The following is a 17,712-nucleotide window of genomic DNA, read 5'->3' on the forward strand; positions in this document are numbered from 1 at the left end:
CACGACACAGTGGTCACCTTGATGTTTCAGTTACTAGTACTACTAGTTGACCAGCTAGTATAATGCCTCTCACGACACAGTGATCACCTTGATGTTTCAGTTACTAGTACTACTAGTTGACCAGCTAGTATAATGCCTCTCACGACACAGTGATCACCTTGATGTTTCAGTTACTTGTACTACTAGTTGACCAGCTAGTATAATGCCTCTCACGACACAGTGATCACCTTGATGTTTCAGTTACTTGTACTACTAGTTGACCAGCTAGTATAATGCCTCTCCCTACACAGTGATCACGTTGATGTTTCAGTTACTTGTACTACTAGTTGACCAGCTAGTATAATGCCTCTCCCTACACAGTGATCACCTTGATGTTTCAGTTACTTGTACTACTAGTTGACCAGCTAGTATAATGCCTCTCACGACACAGTGATCACGTTGATGTTTCAGTTACTTGTACTACTAGTTGACCAGCTAGTATAATGCCTCTCACGACACAGTGATCACGTTGATGTTTCAGTTACTTGTACTACTAGTTGACCAGCTAGTATAATGCCTCTCACGACACAGTGATCACCTTGATGTTTCAGTTACTTGTACTACTAGTTGACCAGCTAGTATAATGCCTCTCACGACACAGTGATCACCTTGATGTTTCAGTTACTTGTACTACTAGTTGACCAGCTAGTATAATGCCTCTCACGACACAGTGATCACGTTGATGTTTCAGTTACTTGTACTACTAGTTGACCAGCTAGTATAATGCCTCTCCCTACACAGTGATCACCTTGATGTTTCAGTTACTTGTACTACTAGTTGACCAGCTAGTATAATGCCTCTCACGACACAGTGATCACGTTGATGTTTCAGTTACTTGTACTACTAGTTGACCAGCTAGTATAATGCCTCTCACGACACAGTGATCACGTTGATGTTTCAGTTACTTGTACTACTAGTTGACCAGCTAGTATAATGCCTCTCCCTACACAGTGATCACGTTGATGTTTCAGTTACTTGTACTACTAGTTGACCAGCTAGTATAATGCCTCTCACGACACAGTGATCACCTTGATGTTTCAGTTACTTGTACTACTAGTTGACCAGCTAGTATAATGCCTCTCCCTACACAGTGGTCACGTTGATGTTTCAGTTACTTGTACTACTAGTTGACCAGCTAGTATAATGCCTCTCCCTACACAGTGGTCACGTTGATGTTTCAGTTACTTGTACCACTAGTTGACCAGCTTGTATAATGCCTCTCACGACACAGTGATCACGTTGATGTTTCAGTTACTTGTACTACTAGTTGACCAGCTAGTATAATGCCTCTCACGACACAGTGATCACGTTGAAGTTTCAGTTACTTGTACTACTAGTTGACCAGCTAGTATAATGCCTCTCCCTACACAGTGATCACGTTGATGTTTCAGTTACTTGTACCACTAGTTGACCAGCTTGTATAATGCCTCTCACGACACAGTGATCACCTTGATGTTTCAGTTACTTGTACTACTAGTTGACCAGCTAGTATAATGCCTCTCCCTACACAGTGGTCACGTTGATGTTTCAGTTACTTGTACTACTAGTTGACCAGCTAGTATAATGCCTCTCACGACACAGTGATCACGTTGAAGTTTCAGTTACTTGTACTACTAGTTGACCAGCTAGTATAATGCCTCTCCCTACACAGTGATCACGTTGATGTTTCAGTTACTTGTACCACTAGTTGACCAGCTTGTATAATGCCTCTCACGACACAGTGATCACGTTGAAGTTTCAGTTACTTGTACTACTAGTTGACCAGCTAGTATAATGCCTCTCACGACACAGTGATCACGTTGATGTTTCAGTTACTTGTACTACTAGTTGACCAGCTAGTATAATGCCTCTCACGACACAGTGGTCACGTTGATGTTTCAGTTACTTGTACTACTAGTTGACCAGCTAGTATAATGCCTCTCACGACACAGTGGTCACCTTGATGTTTCAGTTACTTGTACTACTAGTTGACCAGCTAGTATAATGCCTCTCACGACACAGTGGTCACGTTGATGTTTCAGTTACTTGTACTACTAGTTGACCAGCTAGTATAATGCCTCTCACGACACAGTGATCACGTTGATGTTTCAGTTACTTGTACTACTAGTTGACCAGCTAGTATAATGCCTCTCCCTACACAGTGGTCACGTTGATGTTTCAGTTACTTGTACTACTAGTTGACCAGCTAGTATAATGCCTCTCACGACACAGTGGTCACGTTGATGTTTCAGTTACTTGTACTACTAGTTGACCAGCTAGTATAATGCCTCTCACGACACAGTGGTCACGTTGATGTTTCAGTTACTTGTACTACTAGTTGACCAGCTAGTATAATGCCTCTCCCTACACAGTGATCACGTTGATGTTTCAGTTACTTGTACTACTAGTTGACCAGCTTGTATAATGCCTCTCACGACACAGTGATCACGTTGATGTTTCAGTTACTTGTACTACTAGTTGACCAGCTTGTATAATGCCTCTCACGACACAGTGATTACGTTGAAGTTTCAGTTACTTGTACAACTAGTTGACCAACTAGTATAATGCCTCTCCCTACACAGTGGTCACGTTGATGTTTCAGTTACTTGTACTACTAGTTGACCAGCTAGTATAATGCCTCTCACGACACGGTGATCACGTTGATGTTTCAGTTACTTGTACTACTAGTTGACCAGCTAGTACAATGCCTCTCCCTACACAGTGATCACGTTGATGTTTCAGTTACTTGTACTACTAGTTGACCAGCTAGTATAATGCCTCTCACGACAACAGTGGTCACGTTGATGTTTCAGTTACTTGTACTACTATTGACCAGCTTGTATAATGTTTAAATCTTTCAAGGCCTAAAAAGTGTGCTGGAAATATATTTTTTAGTTCAATTTCTTCCTTTTCTTTCTCCACACAAAATACTTCCAAATTTTGTCAAAATACAAAAAAAATATTGCAAGGTTAAGAACAACATTTTTTTACATTAAGTGTATTTTATGCCCTTATGTAATTTGTTCTTGTGTACACATTGGTTTAATTTAATAAAATGTAATGGTGATTGTTAAAGATAACTGGCACTTGGAAACATACATGTTCTTTACATACACGATAGGCATAATCCTAAATGCAGAAATCAATTTAAAAAAAAACAAAAACAAAAACAGCAGCTAATATCCTGTGCATTACAAAACACCAGGCTTGTCAAGGAAAATCCTTTTGTGGGACAATCAGAGTATCTCAGCAATTTTCCATCAAAAACAACCTTAGATGTATGCCGGTGCATCAGTAAAAGTAGCTTTTTACATAAACAATGATAAAAGTAATTTTTTATGTGGTCAAAATAGTTGTTCCAGAAATAGTTGTAAATGGAACGATACGCATTAAATCATTTTGTATTTGTACTGATAATAAATCATATTTTTTATCGTAATTCTAGAGCTGATTTACACCATGTACAATCCTTATCTGTAGCTCTTTTTCATGTTGTTTTATGATGCAGGCTGAGGCCAAGCAGCCCCGTAAGCCTGCCCGTGCCCCTACACCTGAACCAGAGCCGGAACCAGAAAGTGAGGAGAGTGATGTTGGTGAGTAAACTGAACATGGATCATTTGGCTTGACAAGTTATAACAGATAATTTTATTGTGGGAGTATATATGGGTGATGGAATATGGAAGAATGTTACTTTGTCAAAATCTATTGTATGCACTTTATTGACTTTTTCTGATTGGGAAAAATGTGACCTTTTGACTTAAATTTCCAATTTTGCCTAGAAATGAAAAAGAATGCTTTAAAAATAGACAGAAAAATGTGATCAACTTGTTTCTACAGAATACACAAATTATAATATTTGTAGGAAGGTTCAATTTTTTAATGAATTATTTTTTTTCCTAGAAAGATATTTGGACTTGTTTTTTTTCTCACTTTTTGGGCTGAGCATTGAAAATGAGACGGAACTTCAGCCCTTAATTCAGTAAATCGGTTACAAAGTAAACACTGATGATGACCTTTTATGCAAGGATATTTTCATTCTGAAACTGTGTTTTTCTTCATGTTTATGCAATAATAATTGGGCGACAGAATATCAAACCTTGAGATCTTCTTTACAATGATAATATCATCCTTTAACTGTGTTCTACAGAGCTTGACAACACTGGTGTAGTTGATGATCCAGATGATTTCATGCCTGAGTATCCAAACATGGAGATTGACGTCACTGAGGAGATGATGGATGACGCCAATGAGAAGCGCTCCCAGGCCATGTCTGCCATGGGCGATGGTAAGACAGGTCTTTACTTTATATGATGGATGCAGTCAGTTTTAACATACTTTGAAATTATCAAAATAATTGAAGTTAGATCATTTGATGGGCAGAGTACATGTATAAATCGATTCCCTGACCTTGCCCATCTTTACTTTCTAATACTGTCATTCAATTACATACCCTTTCAATGTATTCACCATAATATTTAACAAACCACATCAGCCTTTACACCATTACATGTATAACCAGCTTGACAGTTTGATAAAAGGGAGAAAGTATAATATTTAAAGCTACTTCATTCTGTCACAATTGTTTTGTTTTGTGAATATAATATATTCCATACATGTATTATTTGATTGTTTTGACTGTGCTCAAACTTAGTAGGGTATGTCTTGAATTTGAAAAGGTAATAAATAGATATTGTTTTAACTAAGTGCATTGTAAAATGATTTTGAAAAAAACAACAACATGAAAATATCCGGTTTGAGAAGTGATTTATTGTGTATATTGGTCCAGGTTTTACATCTAAGCTATGTAATATACAGCACATTTGGAGAATTGATTGTCAAGGCACTTTATTTAATTTCAGGAAATATGGATGAGGCCATACGTTTGTTCACAGAAGCGATCAAGATAAATCCGAATTCTGCCATATTCTATGCTAAAAGAGCAAGGTATGTGAGGTTCCCACATTTTTTGCTTGTCTGTTTTTTGCATAAATAATGCCTTCAACTTGAAGGCTTCAAGATATTCAAATGAAAGTTGGCATATGATCAGTTGCCAGAGGTAATACTCACATATATTGTCTAGTAAATTCCCTTGCTAGACTGGAAACAACATTAGACGACTACAGATGAGCCCTGGCATTGGCTCTGCGGTGCCCTTTTCACATATATCATCCGGTACAATGTAAAACCTATACATGTGTCTGCATACCATGACTGGACGGTTTTAAGTTGAACAGTTAAATGCATCCTGTGACTTTTGTCACACATTGATATGCATTGAACTTGATGGTAATTTTGCTTTAAATACCATTGAAAAAAAGTTTGGCATACATTTCGAACATGAAGCTGTTGACTTACAGCAACATGCGGATCCTGGCTAGCTTAGCAAGTTAGAGATTTTGCATTGAGCCAGCTTTCCTCAGTCCAAAGTTAATCCATACCTGAACAGACAGATGTTTTGTGAATATATGTGTAAATAATAAAAAAAAAACAGCATACATGTCTGAACATGTAAGTATAAATGTAAACACATTTTGCATCTTTTGTTAGTGCTTACATCCGCATGAACAAGCTGAAGGCGGCCATCCACGACTGTGACAAGGCTATTGAAATCAACCAAGACTCCGCACAGCCCTACAAGTTCAGGGGCAAGGCCAGGAAGTAAGTTCCCTTTGAAATGCATCTTTCTTGTAATTCTACGAAATTACTTTTTCGATGAACTATAAGTTGAAATGTGAGGGTGCAAGTCCACCTATAAAAAAAATTCCGGATCATACTGTTTTTTAAATACAAATTGGATCGTATGATTTGTTTGAAATTTATTTTAAGGCAACACAGATTACCAGCGACCAAGTTTATTCATGTTTTAGAGCACATCAAACTTCAATGTTAGATGTACAATATTGGGGAAAATCAGCAATATTGTGTAGGTTTGGATGGGCGTGTGAGTCCTTAAGTCGAATGAGAATATAAGAATATATTGTCCCTATCCCCAGAGCATATTTATTTATACCGCAGGATAAAAAAATCCCTCTAATTCTAAATATGTTCTGTTTGTTTTTCTTCTACTAAAACGGTTTTGGGACAAAACTTTCAACAGAAATTTTGAGATATTTCTTTGACACAAGTTTGTCAACTGCTTTCCCTGTTGCCAAAGTGTCATGTTTGTTTTCAATTGAAATCTTTAATTAGGTTTTATTTACCCAGTTAACTTCGTTTGGCCTTGAACTGTTGTCTGAAGTTGTTGATTGGTGCTGGTGCTTATCTCTGACGAGGAGAGTAGGGTGGGGGTATTTTTCATTTTTGGCTTATTAAGCATCAATGGGGAATAAAACCAAATAAGCTTGTTAGAGCTAACCATTTCTCTACCTCTACCCGCAGAATGCTGGGCCAGTGGGAGGAGGCATACACAGATTTGGCCATGGCAGAGAAACTGGACTATGATGAAGACATACATGAAATGCTGAAACAGGTCAAACCCAATGTAAGTACATCTGCAATATATGCAATAATGCCAAGCTTATTCCTGCTGATAACAGCAAATACAAATTCTGTCATTGTTTGCTCAGTAGTTGTTTTTTTATCATTGTCATGGCCTTGGACATAGTGTTTCCATGCAAACTTTTTAAAGTTGAACTGAGCTTTGTTAAAGATACCCTTAATCAAAATATATTACATAAAACCTGGTACTCCAGGTTTCTCAATAAAAAATGGCTGCTGGCTGCTGACAGTTCAAATGACTATTTATACCCCCCAAAACAAAGTTTGGGGGGGTATACTGGAATCGGGTTGTCCGTCTGTCCGTCTGTCTGTCTGTCTGTCTGTCTGTCTGTCCGTCTGTCCGTCTGTCCGTCCGTCTTTTTTTTGTCCGGGATTCATCTTTGTCGTTATTGAACGAATCTTTTTCAAACTTTCAAATATTAATGACCATGATGTAAACCTGTGCCTCCGTGGATTTGGTCAGAATCGCATGATCCTGAGTGGAGTTGTGGCCCCTTAATGAGTTAAATTGGGCAAAATTAGCTTTGTCCGGGATTCATCTTTGTCGTTATTGAACGAATCTTTTTCAAACTTTCAAATATTAATGACCATGATGTAAACCTGTGCCTCTGTGGATTTGGTCAGAATCGCATGATCCTGAGTGGAGTTGTGGCCCCTTAATGAGTTAAATTGGGCAAAATTAGCTTTGTCCGGGATTCATCTTTGTCGTTATTGAACGAATCTTTTTCAAACTTTCAAATATTATTGACCATGATGTAAACCTGTGCCTCCGTGGATTTGGTCAGAATCGCATGATCCTGAGTGGAGTTGTGGCCCCTTAATGAGTTAAATTGGGCAAAATTAGCTTTGTCCAGGATTCTTCTTTGAAGCTATTGAACAAATCTTTTTCAAACTTTCAAATATTAATAGCCATGATGTAAACCTTTGCCTACATGAATTTGGTGGGAAATAAATGTATTGCCTTGTGCGTTCTAGTGATACCATAACTAAGGCCAGGGCAAACAACCTAGTTTTGTCCGGGATTCATCTTTGTCGTTATTGAACAAATCTTTTCAAACTTTCAAATATTAATGACCATGATGTAAACCTGTGCCTCCGTGGATTTGGTCAGAGTCGCATGATCCTGAGTGGAGTTGTGGCCCCTTAATGAGTTAAATTGGGCAAAATTAGCTTTGTCCAGGATTCTTCTTTGAAGCTATTGAGCAAATCTTTTTCAAACTTTCAAATATTAATGGCCATGATGTAAACCTTTGCCTCCATGAATTTGGTGGGAGTCACATGATCCTGAGTGGAGTTGTGGCCCCTTAATGAGTTAAATTGGGTAAAATTAGTTTTGTTCGTCCTACTCCTTCGTCATTTTTGAATGAATCTTTTTCAAACTTTTAGCCATGGTGAGAACATTTGCCCCTGTGATTGTGGTTGGAATCACATGATCATGTCTCCAATTATGGCCCCTGAATAAGTTAAAATAGGCAAAAATTATACAGCTTTGTCTAGTTGTTACTAAAAATAGAAAAACGGTTTCCGGACGATAACTCATGAAAGGCTAGACAGATTTGAACAATTTTTGGTACACAGGTGTAACATCAGAAGATACAGGTCAAGTTCGATATTGGGGCTGGTGGGGCCAAGGTCAAGGTCATTGTTACTAAAAATAGAAAAACAGTTTTCGGACAATAACTCATGGAAGGCTAGACAGATTTGAACAATTTTTGGTACACAGGTGTAACATCAGAAGATACAGTTTGGTACACAGGTGTAACATCAGAAGATATAGGTCAAGTTCGATATTGGGGCTGGTGGGGCCAAGGTCAAGGTCACTGTTACTAAAAATAGAAAAACGGTTTCCGGACGATAACTCATGAAAGGCCTGACAGATTTGAACAATTTTTGGTACACAGGTGTAACATCAGAAGATACAGCTCAAGTTCGATATTGGGGCTGGTGGGGCCAAGGTCAAGGTCACTGTTACTAAAAATAGAAAAACGGTTTCCGGATGATAAATCATGAAAGGCTTACAGATTTGAACAATTTTTGGTACACAGGTGTAACATTAGAAGATACAGGTCAAGTTTGATATTGGGGCTGGTGGGGCCAAGGTCAAGGTCACGGTTACTAAAAATAGAAAAACGGTTTCCGGACGATAACTCATGAAAGGCTAGACAGATTTGAACAATTTTTGGTACACAGGTGTAACATCAGAAGATACAGGTCAAGTTTGATATCGGGGCTGCTGGGGCCAAGGTCAAGGTCACTGTTACTAAAAATAGAAAAACAGTTTCCGGACGATAACTCATGAAAGGCTAGTTTTTCTTGTCAGCAGTGTAACTTCTAAATTACTCAACATATTTAAATAAAACAGTACATGCATGATAAAAGAAGATGCAGTTTGCAGTAACCTTGGAGTTATGGCCTCTTTTCAAAGGAATGGTTTGCCATTCCTGTGTCCAGGCGGCATTTGGGGGTATTCGTCACTACTGTGACAGCTCTAGTTAAAGGTTGGTTTAAATAAAATTGCCAAATAATTTCATTTTCCAAAAATCACCTTTCTTGAACCCCGAGATTGTCAGGTACATTTGTATTAAAACTTATTTAGAATTTTATCCTCTCATACCTTGATTAATCTCACTTGAATAACCATACATACATGTATGTATCTCTCTGTGCAGGCATTGAAGATCCAGGAACACAAGCGTCGGTATGAGAGAAAGGGCGAGGAGAAGGAACTGAAAGCTCGTAAGGAAAGGCTCAGGAAAGCCAAAGAGGCTCAGGAGAAGGCCAGACAGGTGGGTGAACTGAATTATCTAGGTACAAAGGTGCAAAGAAATTGTGGGAAAGAGTGTGAAAAAATACATTTTCAAGAATGAACATACACATATAATTTAAGGCAGTTCAGTTTTCAAGAGCTAAGCATATAAGATGTACACCCCATCCTTCTTGAGGTATCTGGGGGCGTCATGCCCCTGTTGTTTTTTCTTGATCTTTGATGCATGTACAAACATATTCCCGCTTATCCAAGAATAAAAAGCATATTTTTCTGAACACTGTGTGTTGCCAGTGTCTTCATGGAGTAACCTAAGTGGTTTGACTACATAATTGAAATTAATTATTATGCCCCCAAAGGTGGGCGTATTAAAATCGCACTGTCCGTCTGTCTGTCTGTCCGGCTCAATAACTCGTGTCCAGGCTGTAACTTTCTCTAGTATGGACAGATTTTAAAATAACTTGCCACATGTGTTCGACATACCAAGACGACGTGTCATGTGCAAGACCCATGTCCCTACCTCTAAGGTCATGGTCACACTTAGTGTTTATTCACAATGGAATGCTGCATATAAGGACATAGAGTATAGGTTGTCGTGTCCGGGCTGTAACTTTCCCTTGTATGGACATATTTTAAAATAAATTGCCACATGTGTTCGACATACCAAGACTACGTGTCGGGTGCAAGACCCGTGGTTCTACCTCTTAGGTCAAGGTCACACTTAGTGTTTATTCACAATGGAATGCTGCATATAAGGACATAGAGTATAGGTTGTCGTGTCCGGGCTATAACTTTCCCTTGTATGGACAAATTTTAAAATAACTTGCCACATGTGTTCGACATACCAAGACGATGTGTCGTGTGCAAGACCCATGTCCCTACCTCTAAGGTCAAGGTCACACAAGAGTGTAGGTTGTCAAGTATGGGTGGGGTTTATGTTCAGAGGCAATTTAAAATAACTTGCCATATGTATTTGACACGTAAAGGCAAGATCAACTTTTTATGTACTGACCTTGTTCATAAGTCAATGTCACATTCGTGGGCATTCGTCACATACTGTGACAGCTCTTGTTTTTCTGCTGTTCTAAAACCATTCTGCATCTTTGTAAGGTATTGTAAGGTTTTGATTTAGATTGTCATGGATAACTTCATGTTACTGTCTAGTGTCTACAGTACTTGAATAGTTCAGTACACAGTAATACACTTATGTTCAGCAGGATGCAGAAAGGTAACTATTTATTTAGCGTTTACACTTGGTCTCTCGGATTATATATTATCTCAATTCTAAAAGCAATATCTAAGAAGTTGAAGGGTCTATCAGTATAACTTAAAATGATAGCTTGATATGACTGGAGTTATATCTTAATGTTTTTAACATAATTGAATAATGAATACCGGTATATAATAATGATATCAATGATATCATTATTATAAACCGATATTTATTATTTAATTTTTTATTTTCAAATACTGTCGGAAAAGTTGCCTAACTGCCTTTATTAAAGCTGCACTCTCACAGATTGAACGTTTTGACAACTTTTTTATTTTTTGTCTTTGAAAGAGCATTTTTTGCATAAATATCTGCAATGATATAAGATTGTTGACAGAAAATTAGATCGTAGATTTTCATATTTCCCTTCAAAAATTAATGTTTTATGGCTTAAACCGTTACTAATGGTTTAAGAAAAATGCATAAAACATCAATTTTTGAACTTAATTATAAAAATCTGCAATTTAATTTTTTGTCAACAATATATATATATATATCACTGGTTTCCATGGATTTTCGCAAAATTTGGCTCATTCCAAGACAAAAAATAAAAAAAGTTGTCAAAACGTTCAATCCTTGAGAGTGCAGCTTTAAGTATCAGGCTTAATATTACCCTTGAGGTCCCATGTATACAATCTACAAAATTTAATTATATTACTGTTGAATTTTTACCCTATGTTGTATAGTGTTTATAAAGCTCTAGCTCTACAGAGCTTACATTTATGTTAAATGTCTTGACAACTCAAAAAGAAACTAATCTTATTTTGCCTATCCAGGTCCCAGTTTCTCAAACAATTTTAAGTCCCTCAATAACAGGATCAGGCTATTAAAGTCCACTATTTTTGTTTAAGTATAATTTGTGTCATATTCTTATTTAAAGAGTTCTCAGATGTAACGAAGGAGAGAAAAAAAAAACACCAATTTTTTTGTTAATCAAGTTTCAGCAAGTAATTTGTATAAAGAAAATAGTACTTTCTTATGCTTAAGAATTTTCGAGAAAATGGGCCATGGAATCATTGAGATCTCACTTAATAGCTGCAATATAGTTATGTCTTGGACACTCCAACTAACAGAAATACATTTTCAGGAGCAGAGTCAGCGTGCAGGTGAGAACATGGGAGGTTTCCCAGGGGGCTTCCCTGGAGCAGGGGGAATGCCAGGGGGATTCCCTGGTGCTGGGGGAATGCCAGGGGGATTCCCTGGTGCTGGGGGAATGCCAGGGGGATTCCCAGGTGCAGGTGGGATGCCAGGGGGATTTCCAGGTGAGAATGAGGCCAATATCTAAAAATAGAAATTTGGCGTATGAGAATGGTTTATAAGGTGATACAAGGGTCTGTTGTGATGCATATTGTGGCTGATTCATTTGACTCATTATTTTTCAAGTAACTCCTTTGTTTGATAATATTTTCTTAATAAGATTTAAAATTATGTTTGCTGTCTTGTTCAATGCTAGGTTTAATTATGATTCTATTCTGCAGTAGTTGCTCGTTTTAGTACTGATATATGCATGTATAATTGTTTGCTGATGCTTTTTTTTGCTGAAGCCTGGATATGATATTGAAAACAAAATTGGGCTAAAATTCTAACAAAGATTTTTGTTCAGTAAAACATTTGAGGCATGAGAGATATATCTTAAGGAATTTGAAAAAAAACAAAAACAGAATATTCTAAGACCCTATGACAAATCATATCCAGGCTTTACCCAGGCCTTTTTAACTCGGGCTCTAACTCTTGCAACGACATTTCCATTAAATTGACATTTCCCAATTAGGTGGTGCAGGCGGTGCTGGAGGTGGTGCTGGTGGCGGCGCTGGTGGTATGGGCGGAATGGGTGGTATGGGTGGAATCCCCGACATCTCCCAGCTTCTACAGGACCCAGAAATACTCTCCGCATTCCAGGTAAGGGGACTTGGTTGTGGTTGTTTCACTGTGTTGAATACCTGATGCTTCTGATGTATTCTTAGAACAGTTTGAAATAAGCACGTCATATCAGGAATTTAAGCTGAATAGATAAAGTACAAGTATTTTAAAAGTACAGTAAAGAAAAGACTTGTTCTGGGAAAAGACTGATTGTACTTGAATTGATTTCTTGTGTATTATATATCTGTACCATCAGGACCCGGAGGTATCAGCAGCATTCATGGACGTCAGTCAGAACCCGGCCAACATTTCCAAGTACCAGGACAACCCAAAAATCCAGAAGATTATTCAAAAGATGTCATCCAAGTTTGGGGGTGGGCCACCTCCTGCAGGTGGAGAAGGGGGCTCTCCTGGGGGACCTGGTGGGGCACCCAAACCACCTCCATCTGCAGGTGCTGACCTCGGCGTTGACTAGATGTAGGATGGAAATGGTAAATTTTATTATCATGTTGATGATTTTCATTATAGTGCAGTACTGGTATATATGAAGTATATGAATGTATCAGGTTTCTATGTATCGTCCTTGGCACCTTAATTCATAAAAGCATCAAATGAGTCTTGTGTACCATTGTCTATGTAAAAACCTTTGATTGAAACATTGAAATTGCCATGAAATGTTATCCTGTTCCATGGCCTAAGGTTAACAGTGCTCCATTTTTAAACTGTAACTGTGTTAAAGGTGATTCTTCCAAAGAATTTTTAAAAACAATGATTCTTAGGTCGGAAGGGTTCCCTTTATCAATATATTGACTAAAACTTTTTCTTTAAGTAAGAAGGAATTTGAAAGAAAAAAGCATGGATTTGAAAAGTAAAAAGCATGGATAGATAGGAATTGTATCACGCATTGGGCTCTGGTAGAAAACCATGTGTATCTCTCAAAGCATCAACTGGCATGATTCAGAGAAATATGCCAATTGGAACAAAAACAAGATGGATGTATGTGTAACTTCTTTTTTTCAGGATTTCTGTTTTTGAAGCAGTCTTGCTTGATCATGTTCATGAATGGTTACATGTATTTAGGTGTATTTGTACATTTTTAGGATTTCTGTTTTGGAAGCAGTCAGTTCCATGTGACGCAAGCGATGTTCTAGTGTGTATGTGACGATGTGTGTTCTATGTGGACTGCGACAGTCGTGCCATGTGTCATCATTATTAAACATACCATTTTGCAAAGTGTGTAACATTCAAGTATGAATGTTTATCTTTCCAAACAGGAATTGAGTGTGGCTATTTAACTGTCAGAAGGCATAAAAAAAAATTGTTATTGAAATTGTTTTGTATTAATTTATGATATGCGTTTTAAGGATCAATTTTTTTTCTGTTTTATCACATTAATGTGAATTATATTGCATGAATTACATGTATTTTCTTTTCTGATCATGTTTGATAAATTTTTCCTGCTCTATGTTCGTGTGACAATGTTCAATTTATCTTTGAAATGTTAAGATCAAAACAATAAAAGGTGACTCTTGAGTCTTGTTACCTGATATCAGATCAATCCTATCATCATCATTGCTTTACCTGATATCAGATCAATCCTATCATCATCATTGCTTTTATGTTAGAACTAATTCAGTTCATACAGTTTATTGTATTTAATAGATTTTGTCATAGAAATATTTCAGTTTTCAGAGCTTTTTTATCTTCGCTAATGATTTAACTGTTACACACCAACATAATATGCACAAGTACTTGTACAGCTGGTTTGTTCATGCACATTAATACTGCTGTAGACTTACCATTTGGAACTTAGTTGAATGAAACATCTGTATGTACTTAATTTTGCTTGATTAAAAAAATCCGTTTGACTCAAAATTACTAAGCCTCAAAAATTCACTTGAAGTAAAAACTTATTATGGGTGTTGGCACCTTTTAAACCTTTTTGATCACAGCATTAGATGTCATTGGTTGTACAATGTATTTCTTGTATTTTATTTACACTAGTAAAATAAAACTTATATGCAGTCATTGTTTGAATATCACTTGTATTGTTGTTGATCCTGCTTGTGCTGACCATGACAGAATTGTCAAATAGTGAATCAGGGTGTGTATGTCAGCATGTCCGTCCAATCTTGTTGGGACTGTAATTATGGTATGAAGGTACACTGGATCAAAGGCACAGGTCAAGCCACAGATTATTGTCCACACTATTGCATACACTTCTTGAAGGATTTTCATGAAACTCTGTAAAATGTTCACCACATGCAGAACCTATAATACAGGTGACCTAGCTCATGGTGAAAGGTTCACAGTGTAGACTTTGTTCGCTTCATAGCTTCATGGCCACAACATTAAGACATCATGCAGAGCCTACATTCAAGGAGTGATTAAAGTTCAAAGATTGGAGCCATAGATTTCATGTACACTCCATATTTCCTTAACTCCTGGAAGAGTGTTCATGAAATTCAAGGTCACAGTAAAGGTCAAAGGTTCAAGCCATAGAACTTGTGTGGCTCCATATCTTCTAAAGCCAATGGAGGATTTTCATGAATCTGGTGTCAAACATTCACCACATTTAGAGGACATGCAGTGCCTAAATTCCAGGCAAGTTTCTTCAGTCAAAATCACAGTTTACAGTCAAAGAATTGAACCATATAATGCAATATATTGCTTCGGATGAAGACTTTAAACAAGGATAACTTCACTATATCTTCACCATTTTAAATGAAATATAGCGCAGTCTACGCCGCTTATGGAGCCCCGCCTTCGGTCTTTTACCAGAGTTTGATTAAGAGTTTAGTTTTTTAAAACACTTCGACAAACCTTTTCACAACATGGCCGTCTGACGGAGCACTGTCAAAACATTATTTTGGTTTGTCAAAGTGTTTGATGAAACTTATCACCTTATCAAACTTGTGTAATAACACGAAGGCGGGGCTCTGTAAGCGGCATAGACTGCCCTTTGTTTTATTTAATTTGGTGTAGTTAAAGAAAAGTTATCTTTGATTTAAGTCTTTATTTAAGGTAAAATGTTGCCTTCCGACGTAGCATATGTGACGTAATTTATCACGTGGTATACACACACTGTATAGTTAATGTCTGTTCATTTTCTCCTAACCCCATAAAAGATTTGATAAAACTTGGTTAAATGTTAATCAAGACATGTTCACCTCCTGGACACAACACCCGTAATCCATTCATTTGCCTCAGTAGTCAACTGCGATGGAACAATAAGACGAGCATGGTGTGAAATCCATGTTGTTGTGGCCAATGATTTATTTTTTTTCGTTTGGGATAGGTTAAATTTGTTGATGTTTTGGATTGTCCAGACTAACTTTTGTCGTACCTGGAAGGATTTTAAAATGAAAATTCAAAATGATAAGAATATAGGTTCATGACAAAGGTCTGCAAGTCATATCAAGGTCACACTAAAGGGTCATTGGTCAAAATAACTGATTATGAAGTATGGCCACATTATATTTATCCTACACAGAAGGATTTTAGGATAAAATGGCATACCTTTTATGTAAACCAAGTTAGACTGTGTTTCGTATGTAAGACACATGTTCTGCATATAGTTGAGGTGAGGTCATGTACGTGAGAGACAAAAAAATATCAGATACGAATGGACAGACACACTAACACATGTATATAAGTGGAACCTGCGACACGGCCTCATCATGCTGAACCTCCATGGCAAGTTTTTAAAAAATCTTCTAATGCATGGTCATGATACAGCCCAGACAAGGATCATTTCATTCTTTGACCTTTAAGCCTGAACTTGACCTTTGCTTAACAGAACTGGGTCTTGTGCTCAACACGCCACCTTATCATGGTGAACCTACATTGCAAGTTCTTTTTTGAAAATCATATAAATGCATGGTTGAGATACAGCCCAGAGATAGATCATTCAACCTTTGACCTCTAAGCATGACCTTGACCTTTCAGGCACAGACATGGGTCTTGTGCACAACATGGAGCCTCATCATGGTGAACCTTCATGGCAAGTTTATTGAAATCCTATAATGCACGGTCAATGTACAGCCCGAAGAAGAATCATTCAACATAGTACCCCTATTAAGCATGATCTTTACCTTTGAGGTTCAGACCTGGATCTTGCGAGCAACAATGCACATTCATGTCAAGTTTCAAGGAAATCCTATAATATCTGGCCCAGACAACGAACAGTGCTATCAACAGTTATCATTTCAACTATTGACCTCTAAGCGTGAACCTCATCAAGGTGAACCTTCATTGCAAGTTTTTTTTAAATCCTATAATGCATGGTCAAGACATAGCATGTACAAGGATAATATCAGCCATTGACCTCTAAGCGTGACCTTGACCTTTGAGGTACAGACCTAGGTCTTGTGGTCTCTTTGCTACCTCAATCCTCATCAGTTAGCCTTCATGGCAAGTTTATTTGAAAATCCTATAAGGCATGATCAAGATACAACACAGAAAAGGATTTTTTCAACCTTGAACACCTCTTACCATGACCATGACCTTCAAGGTACAGACCTTGATCTTTTGAGTGACATACCACCTCATCTTGTTGAACCCTCATGGCAAGTTTTTTGAAAATCTTTTCACACAGCCAGTACTAAAATCATTTCACCCTTTGACCTCTTTAAACGTGACATTGACCTTTAAGGTACAGCCCGGACAAATGCACATTCACCACACACAGGCTCCACAACAATGATAGTATACAAGTTGTTGTCTATCTTGTTTGTACATGCAGTACTGTTCAAACTTGGGTAAAACAGCTGTTGCTAATTTTAAACCAGATAAACCTCTATCAGGGCTTCCATTGATGATCTACCTTGCCATCGATTGCACAAGTTCTTCTTGAAAATAATGAAGTTTAAATTCTCCAGAACACTTGATTGTTCAACCAATGTCAAAGTTTGATATTAAAAAAGTAATACTTTGTTCCGTATTAAACTATAACATGCCAATTTCACAGTGGTATTCAAATAATTCAGTTAACTTGAAGGCATATATATTATTGAAAATGTTACCATCTCAGTAATTGACTAAAAATGACACTTGGTGTTGAATATTTTGAACTCCAAATTCTTCAAAATTATGGAAATTGTTTGTACCTCCAAGGAATTTCAGAATTTTTAGCCAATTTTAAGGGAATGATATATTTTCCAAACTTCCTATTACAGAAGCCCTGGAAGACAAACATCATTTGTTTATTAATGTGGTTTATGAAATCACTTTGCTCGTGTGATGGTGCCTATACATCTTTTATTTGAAAAGGGTCATTTCAAACTTTAACAAGCTCAGAATG

The 17,712-nt window shown here is 37.4% G+C and overlaps 1 protein-coding gene across 3 annotated transcripts; it reads left to right on the plus strand.

Moving 5' to 3' along the window:
• The first annotated feature begins 3,499 nt into the window (after window positions 1-3,499).
• On the plus strand, window positions 3,500-14,438 carry LOC128227488 (hsc70-interacting protein-like). Of its 3 annotated transcripts, XM_052938091.1 has the most exons (11): window positions 3,500-3,611; window positions 4,166-4,303; window positions 4,878-4,962; window positions 5,566-5,676; window positions 6,397-6,499; window positions 9,186-9,302; window positions 11,638-11,722; window positions 11,783-11,812; window positions 12,322-12,449; window positions 12,667-12,901; window positions 13,511-14,438. In XM_052938091.1, exons 1-10 carry the CDS (start codon window positions 3,518-3,520, stop codon window positions 12,883-12,885), a joined length of 1,110 nt encoding a protein of 369 aa, XP_052794051.1. In that variant the 5' UTR covers window positions 3,500-3,517; the 3' UTR covers window positions 12,886-12,901; window positions 13,511-14,438. The 3 variants fall into 3 exon arrangements, with proteins under 3 accessions (XP_052794051.1, XP_052794050.1, XP_052794052.1); XM_052938090.1 differs by having other exon boundaries at window positions 11,638-11,812; XM_052938092.1 differs by lacking the exon at window positions 11,783-11,812 and having other exon boundaries at window positions 11,638-11,656.
• The last annotated feature ends 3,274 nt before the right edge of the window (window positions 14,439-17,712 follow it).

This window comes from Mya arenaria, chromosome 3, assembly GCF_026914265.1.
Source record: "Mya arenaria isolate MELC-2E11 chromosome 3, ASM2691426v1".
NCBI lineage: Eukaryota > Metazoa > Mollusca > Bivalvia > Myida > Myidae > Mya > Mya arenaria.